Source organism: Rhinoderma darwinii, chromosome 3 (genome assembly GCF_050947455.1).
Source record: "Rhinoderma darwinii isolate aRhiDar2 chromosome 3, aRhiDar2.hap1, whole genome shotgun sequence".
Classification (NCBI taxonomy): domain Eukaryota; kingdom Metazoa; phylum Chordata; class Amphibia; order Anura; family Rhinodermatidae; genus Rhinoderma; species Rhinoderma darwinii.
The window spans coordinates 121,993,628-122,008,176 of NC_134689.1; the positions used below are offsets into that span (position 1 = coordinate 121,993,628).

At 42.6% G+C, this 14,549-nt stretch overlaps 1 protein-coding gene across 1 annotated transcript in view; it reads right to left on the bottom strand.

The window, feature by feature from the left end:
• Nucleotides 1-14,549, bottom strand: part of CDHR2 (cadherin related family member 2) — a 129,712-nt gene that overhangs the window by 19,451 nt on the left and 95,712 nt on the right. The window contains exons 15-20 of the mRNA XM_075860051.1: nucleotides 12,185-12,428; nucleotides 11,856-12,095; nucleotides 8,617-8,686; nucleotides 7,173-7,787; nucleotides 6,541-6,612; nucleotides 2,178-2,227 (exon numbers count right to left, since the gene is read on the bottom strand). Coding sequence (XP_075716166.1) covers nucleotides 2,178-2,227; nucleotides 6,541-6,612; nucleotides 7,173-7,787; nucleotides 8,617-8,686; nucleotides 11,856-12,095; nucleotides 12,185-12,428 — 1,291 coding nt within the window. The remainder of the gene's footprint in view (nucleotides 1-2,177; nucleotides 2,228-6,540; nucleotides 6,613-7,172; nucleotides 7,788-8,616; nucleotides 8,687-11,855; nucleotides 12,096-12,184; nucleotides 12,429-14,549) is intronic.

Consider the following 14,549-nt stretch of genomic DNA (forward strand, 5'->3'; position numbering starts at 1 on the left):
GAGCTGAGTGTGTCTGTGTAGCAGTGCTGTGTGTGTCTGTGTGTAACAGAGCTGAGTCGGTGTGTAGCAGTGCTGTGTGTGTGCCTGTGTAGTAAAGCTGAGTGTGTGTCTGTGTGTAGCAGAGCTGAGTGGGTGTATCTGTGTAGCAGAGGAGTGTGTGTGTGTGTGTGTGTGTGTGTGTGTGTCTGTGTGTAGCAGAGCTGAGTGTGTCTGTGTGTAGCAGTGCTGTATGTGTGTGTGTGTGTGTGTGTGTGTGTGTGTGTGTGTGTAACAGAGCTGAGTGTGTCTGTATGTAGCAGTGCTGTGTGTGTGTGTGTGTGTGTGTGTGTCTGTGTAGCAGGACTGAGTGTGTGTCTGTGTAGCAGAGGTGAGTGTGTCTGTGTAGCAGTGCTGTGTGTGTGTGTGTGTGTGTGTGTGTGTGTGTGTGTGTGTGTGTGTGTGTGTGTCTGTGTAGCAGGACTGAGTGTGTGTCTGTGTAGCAGAGTTGAGTGTGTGTCTGTGTAGCAGAGCTGAGTGTGTCTGTGTAGCAGTGCTGTGTGTGTGTCTGTGTGTAACAGAGCTGAGTGGATGTGTAGCAGCGCTGTGTGTGTGTGTCTGTGTAGCAGCGCTGAGTGTGTATCTGTGTAGCAGATGAGTGTGTGTGTCTGTGTAGCAGGGCTGAGTGTGTGTGTGTGTGTGTGTGTGTGTGTGTCTGTGTAGCAGAGCTGAGTGTGTCTGTGTGAAGCAGTGCTGTGTGTGTGTCTGTGTGTAGCAGTGCTGTGTGTGTGTCTGTGTAGCAGAGCTGAGTGTGCGTCTGTGTGTAACACAGCTGAGTGTGTCTATGTGTAGCAGTGCTGTGTGTGTGTCTGTGTGTAGCAGAGCTGAGTGTGTGTGGAAAGGAATTGACTCGATACTCCTTTATTTACACAATGCGTTTTTTAAAAACGTGTGTGTAAAAAAAGCGCGTTGTATGTACTAACAGTGCACTTTACCAATTATGTAAATAAAAAGCGTAATCAAGACTTTTTTATGCGGTTTTTAGCATGTAAAATGCGCAAAAAAAGCGTGTCAAGCACACGCCATGTGAACCTGTCAATAGAAGAGTCATTCACTTCACTTTCATCATTCTAAGGGTATGTTCACACACAGTGTTCTCATACGTTTTTTGGGCCGTAAACGTCCCGAAAAACGGCTGAAAAATCGGAAGCAGAATACCTCCTACAAACATCTGCCCTGTTTCAATGGGAAATACGGCGTTCTGTTTTCGACGGGGCGTTTTTTGTCGCGGCCGTTTTCCAAAAATGGCACGTAAAAAGACGCCAGCCAAAAAGAAGTGCATGACACTTCTTGGGACGTTTTTGGAGCCATTTTTCATTGACTCTACAGAAAAACAGCTCCAAAAACATGGGTAAAAAACACGGCCAAAAACGAAGGGAGCTGTTTTCCCTTTGTTTAGTAAGCGTGTGAATATACCCTTAGCCTTTTGGTGTGTCCTATAGCTTCTGCCAGCTGCCATTTGTACAATCACTCCCAAAATGACAGCCGGACACTGCTTAGCAATTTGAAGACACCTTTTCCTGGCTTGTAGGAGGGGGGGTGAGATTCCCTCCCACATTTACAGCAGCTGTGAGTCAGGTTGCCTTGCCTTATTCACCTTGCTGTAATTCTGGGAAGTGAGACCTCTGTTGGCCAACATAGGAAAACATGTCAAATTATTATTTAATTTTTAATACTTTCCACCATGTGGAAGAAAAAAAAATACAGCAAATAAGTAACTTACTTAAAAAAAAGGTTTAATTCGCGACACATTCCCTTTAAATGGGGAAAAACTCAACTGCAATAAAAGCTGCAAGGACATTTTTGTTGCCGAATAAGCAGTGTTTGGAACTGTTTTTGGAACTGTGCTGGAAATCTAACTTACCTGGTGAAGCCTTCTTATCCTCCAAGCCTTATCTAGATCCTTCCAGTTGCTTCCACATCAGGATTCGAAGACAGGACCATAGAGATACAGACTTAACTAAGAGGACCAGAATGGTCCCAGGAGGATGCTTCTGTCCGCAATGTATTCCAAGGCTTTGATAAGATTTTCACAACAATTTTTTTATAATATTATACATTGGACTACTGGGCAGTAAACTATATCCTTGGAAATCCTATACCCAATAAAAAATAAAACATACAACATTTTTGCTAATTACCTTCACAGAAGCCACTTCAGTAGTAATAACAGCAGTTTCAGGTATAACCACTGTGAAGATAAAAGAGTGTTGGTAAATATACTTTATAGTATATTGTGGTTTAAAAAACACATAAATCCATCTAGTTCAACCTATTATCCTGCAATGTTGATCTAGAGGAAGACAAAAAACCACCAGGAGACAAAAGCCAAAGTTCCAATCAAGGAAAGCATACAGGCCCCTTTTGAAGTCTTTCAGTGAATTCACCATAACAACTTCCTATGGACGAGAGTTCCATAGTCTCACTGCTCTTACAGTAAAGAGCTACTATGTTGGTGTAGAAACTTTGTTTCCTCTACAAATTAGTTTTGAACAAATCTCATCCACACGCTGCGTAAATGATACATGGAAAAAACACTCAGAAATTGACCTGCCGTCCGTTTTATTGATCGGCAACATGTAAATTGCATGTGCATAATCGCTGCTTTTGTGTTGCAGCATTGCTCATTTTAAATCAATAGGGAGGTAAAAGGTTTTTTTGAAGCAGAAAAGCTGCGATTCCACCACAAAAAATGCAACTCCGAAAAAAAATACTATACTTACCCAGAATTTGGTGCTTCTTCATCCAGGCTGGCCTCCTGGGATGATGTTTCATCCCATGTGACCGATGCAGGCTGCAGCGGTCACAAGAGATAAAACGTCACCCCAGGTGGCCGGTCTGCAGGATGTCAGAGGGTAAGTATTTGTTTTTTTTTTATTTACAGCTGTCCGCAGCGGACATTCCAGCCGAAAAACTGCACCACAATTACATAGATACATTGTGTACCTTTACGCAGTGTATCTGCTCTGTCCGAGCGTAGCCTTATAGATAGAGTCCTGGCTATAAATAGATCATGAGACAGGTCTCTGTATTAACTTTTGATATGTTTATACATAGTAGTTAGATCACCCAGTCTTATGCCTTATTCACACGACAGGGTCCTGCCCGAGCCCGAGTGATGGGCGATAAAATCGGACGTTTTTCCCGGCCGGTTTGCATTAGTTTTGCATCTGTTCCGGGCCGGGCATTGACTGGACAGTGACATCAGGGGCAACTCCTGAAGGGGAATCCCCATGTGGCCGGTGATTCCACTTCAGGAAAAGCCCCTGTCGTCTGTGTCCATTTATGGACACTGAACGTTACTGGCTTCGCCTGGTGTGGAATCCCCGGTCACAGAGTGTTCGGGGATTCCGCTTCAGGAGTTTCCCCTGACGTCACTGCGCAGATATGGACAGAGACATCAAGCGCACTGTCCAGGAGCGGAATCCCCGAACACACGGGGATTCCGCTCCTTCAGGGAGTTAAAGTGGGGCTAGCACATAGCAGAGCAGGGAGATACCTCCCTGCTCTGCTATAGTGGCGTTGCTACAGTAGTAGCAGCCGCAGCAGCTGCTGGCGGCGCCATCGGCCATGGAAGGTGTCGCCGGGCCAGGGCGCTTTTAAAACAAGCAGGGGAAGGGAGCCAGCGCAGTGCTCCCTTCCACCTGCTGTACACCCCGGCCCTGCCACACAGTGTATAACCTTACCTCCAGCGTACAGCCATTCGTCCGAATGGCATAAACTCCTCCTCCTCACATGCACTCTGCGCTGTGAGGAGGGAGCGAGCGACGGAATACATGGCCATCACTCGGGACACATTCCGGTGATGGCCGTGTATTACCCGGCCCCATAGACTTCTATGGGAGCCGGGCGGCCGGGTAAACGGCCGAAAATAGGACATGTCCCATTTTTTGACGGCCAGGTTTCCCGGGCCGTCAAAAAATCAGTAGTGTGAATAGCCCCAATAGGGGTCTATTGTTCCTACTGCAGCCGGGTGACGCCCGTTTTATGAATGGCTGGGAAACCCTGTCCTGTGAATAAGGGCTTACTATTCCATTTTTTATTTTGGTGACCTAAATTTGAACCCGTTCAATCTCTTCTATGTGTTTTTTGTATACTGGTGCCCAAAATTGTACACAATATTTTAGACATATGTTGACAATATTTTATATGTGGTCTGACTATTGATATGAAAAAGCAGCAGAACTACATTTTTATCATGTACATCTATGCCCCTTTTGAGGCATCTTATGATCTTATTTACTTTGGCAGCAGCTGCCTGACATGTTGCTACAATAAAGTTTACTGCCAACTAATATCCCAAAGTCCTTTTGCATGTTAGTTTTACCCAGTGTTGTGGAATGTAGTTTCCCTTCCAAAGTCTAAAACATTACATTTATTAGTGTTAAACCTAATTTTCTACTTCTCTGCCCAAGCCTTATTCAGATCCATTTCTTAACATAACTCTGCCCTACTTTGTGTTAATTACCTTACAAAGTTTAGTACCATTTGCCAAAATTAATATTTTTTGCCACAATACCTATATCAGGTCCATCTATTACAATGAAAAAAAAAGTTAAAAAGAACAGAGCCCAATACTGATCCCTGTGCTACCCCACTAGTAACAGCGATCCAATCTGTATTTATTCAGTCACACATTTCGCCTAGTCCCAGCAATCTAATTTTATGTACAAACTTTTATGCGGCACAGTATCATATGCTTTGGAATCAAGATGTATGACATTCAAAGACTTACCCTGGTCCAGTCTAGAAATTACCTCCTCATAGGAGCTGATCAGATCAGTTTGACAGAGTCGATCCCTCATATACCCACGCTAGCTTTTCATCTGCCCCTTATACCAATATTTCCCTTAACTTATACAATTCTGTATCATGGGGGGTCCTCTGTGCTGCACCGAATATCTACCAGTTACCATGAATTTTGTGTTCATTACACGTATAGACATTATGGTCACTAATACGGGAAGTCATTATTCCTATTTTAATAGAAGCCAGTCCAATAATCAGCAGATTGCCACAGGTCTGGCTACAGAAATCCTTAGGGGAAGAACATTATTTTATGAAATATTAACACCTGCACAAGATTGGCTATAATAAAAAAAGGGATAAATTTAAAAAAATCTGATTATCTTTGAAATGCCACATAAAAATTGTTTATGAAGTGTGCCATATGAAAAAGTCATGATCCTTGTCTGATCTAATCTCAAAATTCTTTAGAAAGTATGTGCACAATGTGAAAGTGATTAGAATATGTTTAAAAGATAACATTTTGCATGGACTCCATCTTGTATGGTAGGTGTCCATTTTGGATCCTTGGAATCCATCTTTTGGCCTGAAGGAGCCATCTTGAGATTAATAAGTAAAAAGTAATATGTCAGCAGATGTCCTGAAGCAATTCTATGTTATGGGTTCTTGAATTGTATGTTTTATTACTCTTGTAAGGAGCAGATCAAATAGCCTTGGCCGAATGAACAATGACATTGTTTACCATGAGGGAAGGGGATTCAGCCCTCTGTTTAAATGATTTAAACTTATCTGCAGTCTCCATTCTCTAGTGAGATAAGAAGGAGACAAATTAACTTGTGTCTCTGAAATGTGTGTCTTCCCATGGGACAAGGTTCAGGCCACATGGGGCTTGGAGGGTGAAGAATTATTATCAGAGTCATTATCATATTGTAGATAATTGGCTGAAACCAAAGCCTACACCATTCCTGTCATTATACTTATATACTTGTTTGGATCAATAAAGATCAGAGAAGGATTTTGAGCATACAAGCATGGTCTCTTGTGTCGTCTTTTCCCTCAGATATATATATCTATTACCTATGATTTGGAAACTGGATAAATCACTGGAGGGCGGGTATCGGTTGACATACCCATTACAAATTTCAGTCTAATATATTTTGGCCCATGATTGCGTTAACACACCTTTTAGAACATGTGGTTCCCTGGACCCAAAATCCAACTGATTTCTAGAACAAAGAGGCCCTTTCTATTCTGATGGCTTTACTTGGAGATTTCCCATTAAAATTAGTAGAACTGTAATGCACATCGTCTTCACTCACTGGGCTTGCAAACGTTCTAACCTTTATTTTGTCCAGTGTCCGTAAGGGTATGTTCACACGCTTAACAAAAAACATCTGAAAATACGGAGCTGTTTTCAAGGGAAAACAGCTCCTGATTTTCAGACGTTTTTTAATCATACTTGCGTTTTTTGCTGCATTTTTTACGGCCGTTTTTGGAGCTGTTTTTCTATAGAATCTATGAAAAACGGCTCCAAAAATGGCTGAAGAAGTGACATGCACTTCTTGTTCGTGGCTGTTTTTTTACGTGGCCATTTTGAAAAACGGCCACATGAAAAACGCCCCGTCTGAACAGAACAACGTTTTTCCCATTGAAATCAATGTGCAGATGTTTGGAAGCATTCTGCTTCTGATTTTTCAGCTGTTTTTCGGGACGTTGATGAGTTACTATTTTAAGCTGTAAGACATCAATATTACTTACCAAATGCATCTTTGATGTCTAAAAATTCAGGTGCATGATCATTTATGTCTTGTATCACCACTCTCTGGCTCACTAAACAAGAAAAAAAAAAGAGATTTAGTGTTTATATGGTAAGGTAATGTGTTCCTATATCACAGCACAGATAAATAATCCTTCTCCAAAGTAATTTCCCAAATAAAATGGTAGCTATAGATTTCAGGTAAAATTGAGTGGTTTAAATAAGTTTAGTAGTTTAAAGTATTTTTTGTAATTTTAAATACAATACAACCCTTATTTGGATGTGATAATGATGAAAAAAAGTTAAAATGTGTCCAAACTGGGCAATATAATACCAAAATTAGGAGACTGAATGATGGAAGTACCGTATGTCTTGGCTATCTCTGGAGCCACTTTAGTATTTTATAGAGTGCATTGTGAAGAATTTCCTAATCTATCTAATCGATTATCCACTTATAAAATACATCTATTATTTTCCCTTAACAAGCAAGAACGATTTGGGTAAAAAGATGAGAGTAGCAACAGGGAAATCCCCAAAGTTGCCCCCCAACCCTTAAAGGCCGAAGATGGAATTTTTACCACAATTTCAGCTAATCAACAATGACATCTATTATAATAATGGGAAGTAGTCACACCGTTCTGGCTGTATCTGTTTCCAAGAAATGTTAGCTTGTCCTCCACACGTAAAAGCATCACCATAAGATCACATAGTTCATAATCAACATCTTCAGTATGATTCACAAACAACTGTCCATTGGGTGCAAGCCATAGCCAGTCATCGCATATACTGCCCACATCCTTTCCATTCTTTAAGCAGCTCATAGCAAGTTTCTGGAATTCTAGATCGTGGTTGGTATCAGGATCAGTTGCATTTAATGTTGCAATCTGTTCTGGTCCATTTGTTGTGTTCTCAAAAATGTAGAGATCTACCAGAGAAGAGGGGTTTATGTATGGTGGCTCATCATTGAGATCAAGCACGTTTACAAAGACAGTGGCATTTGCAGTGTTACTGTCTCCCAGAATTCCATTGTCCTCAGCTACTACTATCAAGGTGTATGTTTTCTGAAATTCATAATCCAGCTCCAAATAAGGGTCACTTAAAATCAGGAACCCACGGTATAGGCCCAAAGCCTCTTTCTGTCCACGAATGATAAAGTTCCCAGCTCCACCTTGGGAAATACTGAAGCTGATTCGATTGTTTGATTCAGTTTGGTCATTATCACTGGCTTTCAAGCTCCCAACATAAGCCCCTGAAGGATAAAAGAATAATGATACATGAATGCATCAACGAGAATCCAATCTTAATACAACAACATATTTAAAATAGTTGCGAAAGGGAAGTACTCCCATAATAAAAACCATTTTGGGGAATTTGTATTTTTGCAGTACCTTTACAGATGACCTCTTGCACACAGCAGAGACTATATGGTGGCACACAATATCCCTCTGTGACTCTGTACTAATAGCCATATACCCTCCATGTGATGCTGTATGGTACTCAATGTACCAACATATTACAAAGTTATCGCCATTTCGAAGCAACACTTTTAGGAGTTAACATATCCATAATACGGCATCTGATGGAGTATACCAAATAAAAGTAAAGCCCCTTAGAAATCCATAGGAGCCCTATTATGGCTCTGTACAATTCAGAGGTTATACAGAGACATAAAGTATTATGGCCATGTTGATGGGGTGTATTAGTGAAGCTTCAATAAATACAATTGATTCTAGAAGATTCATAGTATGTCATTAAAGGCATTTCTTAGGCCAGGATCACACACACAGTTTTGATGAAGTTTTTGTGGCAGTTTTTGGCTCAGTTGTTTTAGCCAAAGCCAGAAGTGGATCCAAAAGGAAGGAAAGATAAAGAAAAGACTGATGTATCTCATTTATTTTGTGTCCACTTCTGAGTTTGGCACAAAAATCTGAGCCAAAAACTGCATTGGGGCTGTGAGTGTGAACCTAGGCTTAATGTGATATTTTATGGATAGGGAAATTGTTGCTTTAAAACATGTTAAGATATGTATAGAAATGGCAATGCACTGATAGGACAACGTTTCCATTACTTTTTCTTACCCGGTGTGCTCTCATTTACAAAAAAAGTGTACTCTGTTTGATTGAAAATTGGTCCATTGTCATTTAAATCCTGAAAGATAATAAACACCACATATTACAATGTGTACTCGATGTCACATCAGACATATAAGTTTTTTTAAAAAGTTTACACATTGTTACAATACTAAAAGCAACACAGATTTATTAAGATTGACGTTTTACACGCCAGTCTCAGGGTATGTTCACACGGCCTATTTTTGGCCGTTTTTCGGGCCGAAAACGCCCGAAAAACGGCCTAAAAATGGGAAGCAGAACGCCTCCAAACATCTGTCCATTGATTTCAATGGGAAAATGGCGTTAGGTTCGGACGGAGCAGTTTTTTTATAGACTCTATTGGAAAAAGCTCCAAAAACGGCCGTAAAAAACGCAGCGAAGAACCAGCGAAAATCGCGAGTGGCACAAAAAAATGTCTGAAAACCAGGAGCTGTTTTCTCCTGAAAACAGCTTTGTATTTTGAGACGTTTTTGACTCTGCGTGCGAACATACCCTCAGATTGGAGGCAGTAAGTTGCAATACGACTCTTAATAAATTTGTTGCATCTTGTGCTGTCTGCGCGTCAGAATGTGACATCCAAGCCAGATACCAGTTGGCATAGTAAGACTGGGTTCCCATACAGCGTAAATGCTGCGAAATTTCCAAAACGGAATTCTGCGCAGAAATTCGGCAGCACTTACAGTAGCAGCAAAGTGAGTGAGATTTACCAAATCACATTCACTCACGCAGAAAAGTTGTGCAGAAAGAATTCTGCAGTTTCAATTCCAAAGCATGTTCATTTATGCTGCATATTCTGAGCGGAGACGCTGCGTGTTTTGTCTATAGACTTCAATGTGGAGCATAAAGTCTGCAACAGATGAGTTTTGTTTCGGTTTGTACATTGTTTATGCAGCGGAAAACAGTAAAAAAAAAGCTGGAAATCTGCAGGTGAATATGAAGTTTGATATAATTAATGCTTAACACTAAATCCATAGGTAAAACCACTGCAGAAAAACCATAGTGATTCCGCAGAAATATGCAAAGCAAAAACGCACTATTTGCTTTAGATTTCTGTGACTGCGTTTCTTTTAGATTCCGCTGCAGATTTTCTGTTGAAGAAAATCTGCAGCGTATCTAGCCTGTGGGAACATAATCTAAATGTGTAGGGCAGTGGCGTATCTACCGCTGTAGCAGCCATAGCGGCTTCTATGGGGCTAGCGGCATGAGGTGGGCCGTGCCGTTGGCTCTGCTAGCAGCCGCCACGGCTGCTACAGCGGTAGCAACGCCACATTTTCTGCTCTGCCATAGGCTACAGGCCACGTTCGGCCTGCAGCCAATAAGACGCAGGCTGGCGTGATGACGTCACTGGATCACGCCGTCCGACGTTAAGGATTTCGCCGGCGTTGAGGAGCAGCTCCGTTCATCTCGGGAACGGGGCCTTCGTAAGTAGAAAGATTTTTGTTTTATTTGTTTGGAAGGCGATATATGGAGCTACGGTATATACATGGGGGCTGTATGGCACTATCTACAAGGGGGAGCACTATCTACAAAGGGAAGCCTGTATAGCCATGTCTACAGGGGGGCTGTATAGCACTGTCTACAGGGGGGCCTGTATAGCACTGTCTACAGGGAGGCTGTATAGCACTGTCTACAGGGGGGGCTTATAGCACTGTCTACAGGGGTGGCTGTATGGCACAATCTACAGGGGTGATGTATGGCATAATCTACAGGGGGGCACTATCTACCAAGGGGGTCTGTGTATAGCACCCAGTGGAGGGGAGGAGGCCCAGTCAAAAATTTGCTATGGGGCCCAGTGTTTCCTAGTTACTCCCCTGGTGTAGAGCCTGTTGGCCCTGCCCCTTAAACCAAGCCTCACCCACTATTTTAAAAAGTGTGGAGAGCGGCATAAAAGTGCAAAATTCACAAATTATTTCACAAAGAAGGCATGAGCCATAATTTGCAACCTTTTGAAGCCAAAAAACTGGCATTAAGCCATTCTGTAAAACACAAATAGAATAAAACAAAATGGAAATGTTACTAATCTGTTTTGCACTTTTGCTTCCGTGAAAAAAAATGGTAACCTAGCGAACTGAGGCAAACGGAATGCACCTAAATCACTGGTAATTTTAACTGAAGCGATGCTTTCCGTTTAAGCTGTCAGTCATCTCCTCCTCTGATGGAAGAGAGATATAAACGGAAGATGACGATAGTGTGAACTTGGCCTTAAAGTGAATCTCACACATTTTATCATCATGTTACTTTTAGGTCCAAAATTCTGTGCTGATTAATTTCTTAAAATATCTTTAAAGCGGCCAATGCTAAATTGTTCTGATACAGAGCTCCAAATGTACTGCATAGAAATTATTTCAATAGATCACATACAGGTTGCCTGCAGTCACCACTAGAGGAAGCTTAGGAACTTACTACATACTTTATCTTACTTATTACCATCTAGTAGGGACTGCATGCAGAATATTATGTCAATGCAGAGGATTTGCAGCTCTGTATCAGAACAGCAATAATTTAATACTACATTTCCACTGCAGCAGCTTTCTACATGTTATTGACAGGGGTTTCTGACGCCATATCCGATCCGATCGGCTGATTGCCGAGCAGGCTTCAATTCTGAATTTTTTAAATGTTGTATTTATCCCAATAATTCATTGGAATGCCTCTTTACTCCAATGCATTATTATGTGTGCATATAAAATGCACAGACATATGTAGGGCATATCTAAGATAAGTCCAAACATGATCATAGGAGGCCTTTGTTAGATCGCTATGCGGGGGCTGTCGGTGAGGAAACAAAGTGTCAACCACTGTCGCCCCCACGCATTTGATCACACAGAACAACTGATGTATCTGCGTGATTACAACACTGTGTATGTATGACAGTGTGCGTTAAGTTGATAACAGGAATCTGTAACCTGCTGGGATCCCGGCAATCACTAGTACGAGGGTCCTAGTGTAGTCATAGAGGCTGCGCTCACTCAGCTGTTTACGTAACCTCCATAGAGTTGTATGGAGCGGCAGCAAACATACGTTACTTAACCCCTGTTCCAAACAAACTCCTCGGGACTTGGGACAGATGAAAAAAGTTCAAAGTGGGAAAAACCATTTTAATACAAAAAATAAATAAAATAGAAAAACAAACAAAATCGGAACTCACTATAACATGAACATTGCCAGTTTCATTACATTAATTTCAGAAAATTTAAAAACATTACCTCAACATTGACGGTTACATTAACATCATTTGAATTAGAAGGAACTCCCAGGTCATATAGTTTCACGGTCAGTATAATGCGTCCATTCTGTGATATATCAATAGCTTCCCGATCCAATGGACCACGGTTTGTGATAAGCCCTGTGGTGACATTAATGCTAAAATTCCCACTGAATTCACTGGGTAGGATCTTGTATTCAATCACACTGTTATTATTTCCTGGTTCATCATTATCGGTCGCCTAAAAAGAGCATAACTTATTTGTATAAGCAAATATTAAAAAGTGCATATAACAAAGTGACTTTGAAAGGTGTTCATCTGGTTTCTTACCTGGAGCTGGATCTCGAAATTCTCAGTGTTTTCATTTACAAAAATATTATATACCCCTATTGGTATTGGAAAACAGTCATTAATATCTAATAACACAATATCAAGAAAAGTGGTCCCAGTAGCATTCATTCCATCCTGTGCTTTTAAGGTTGCATAAAAGAAAGGGCTGCGCTCTCGATCTAGAAGATCCTCATTCACGACTGTGATTGTTCCAGTAGATGGATTTACCTTAAACAAGCTCAGTCTGAAACAAAATACATTAAAATTGTTTTATATTAATGAATTTTCTTTACTATTGCCGTTCATTGTTCAGGATTTAATAGCGACCATAATCTACAATTAGTCGTGTTCCTTTAAATGTTAAAAGGGACTTACCAGAAGAAAATTAAAGAGAAACTGGTGAAAACCATACTTTCTAATGTAAATTCTCACTTCTTATCATGAGGTCAGATGTCACTGGTTTGTCTTGGAGCTTTATGAGTAATAAAATATCAGGCAGAATGTGCTGCGGCCAATGCATTGCAACGTACCATAGAGACAGGACATATGACTGCTATAGTGTCAATACATAGCAACCTATAATAGAGACAGGCCATACGACTGCTATTGGGCCAATGCATAGCAACCTACCATAGGGACAAGCCATATTACCTCTAAAGTAACCATACCTCCCAACCATCCGTGGAACAGTCCCAGATTCCGGGAAGTATCCCGCTGTCCCAGGAGGCAGCTGGTATGTCCCGGTTTTAACTGTATCTGCGTACTCAGATACAGCGGAATATAATGCTGAAGCAGGGAACCGTCATCTCCCTCCTCCAGCATTCAACTATGGAGTCCCGGGCCAGAGAGGCGTAAGCTCTCTGGCTGGGGAATCCTGACTTGGAAAAGCCCTTGACGTCACTGTCCATATAAGGACACTGACGTCAGTGGCTCCACCAGGAGTGAATCCCCGGCCAGAGCGTTGCCGACGCTCTGGCTGGAAATTCCGACATCTTAAAGCTCCTAACATCACTGTCCATATATAGACAGTGATGTCAGGAGCTCCTCCTGGAGCGGAATCCCCGGCTAGAGGGTTGCCTACGCTCTGGCCGGGGATTCTGCTCCTGGAGAAGGCCCTGGCGTCACTATTGATATATGGACAGTGATGTCAGGGGCTCCTACTGGAGAGAAATCCCCGGGCAGAGCATTGCCGAAGCTCTGGTCGGGGATGCTATAGTGGCATTATACTGTGTGGAGGTTCTAAGGGGGCATTATACTGTGGGAAGGAACTATGTGAGCATGATACTGTGGGGGCTGAACCGGGTTTGTATAAACGGGGATTGGGCGGGGTTAGGGGTGTGGCTTAAAAGTGAAAACACTGCTACATTTGCTACACACTGTCACGTTGGATTCTGTAGAGACCGGAGGTCTAGCATATCTATCCACATCTCTTGTAACGTCATCTTGGTCTTGGATCGACCAGCGGGTCCATGGCCTCAGCATATTGTCACGTTGGGTACGTGGACCCACTGGGCCGTACCGCCTTGAAGGTATGGCAGCTGGCCAACAGGATGCAGGTCACAGTCTATAGTTCGTATAGTGTACCTGTGGCAGCTCGGATAGTAGCGAGACAGGCAGACGTCAGGCGTGGTATAGCAGGATAGGAGTGGTATATAGCACAGGACGACTTCAGCTCAGCACGGCACTTAACCAGGATAGCACAGGATACAGGTACAGGAACGGGGAACACTGGGAACTGGGAAACACTAGGAGACCATTTGCTTAGACAAACTTTGGGTACGACAACAACATTCAGGCATGGGAGGGAGGGGCTGAGACCTTCTTATAGTCCAAGGTACTCATGGGCTAATTTTGACATTAACTTCAGGTGTGCGTGCTGGCCCTTTAAGAGTGGGCAGGAGCGTGCGCACCCTACGGGACCCGGCCGAGGTAAGCGGAGTGAGCGCTTGCATCTCCTGAGGCCAGCGCTCGCAGCCCCATGGCTGCGGACGTCAGGAGGTGAGTGAGCCTGACGGCCCGCGGCCATGGACATGACAGTATTCCCCCTCTTACGCCCCCTCCTCTTGGGACCAAACCCCCTCCAATCCACCAAATAAAAAGTTTTACCTCTTACTTTCTTAGTGTCCAAGATCTCCTTAACCTCGAAGGTCTCTGAAGGACCGCTGGAGGCAACCGCAGGGCTAGGAGTCTTGGTATAGCAGTTCAGAACTACCAGCTTCAGGAGAGAGATATGGAAGGAGTTGGGGATCTTGAGGGTAGGAGGCAGCCGAACCTTGTAGGCGACAGGATTGATCTGCTGTAGGATCTCGAAGGGTCCAAGGAACCAGGGAGCAAATTTGTATGATGGCACCCTCAGTCTTATATT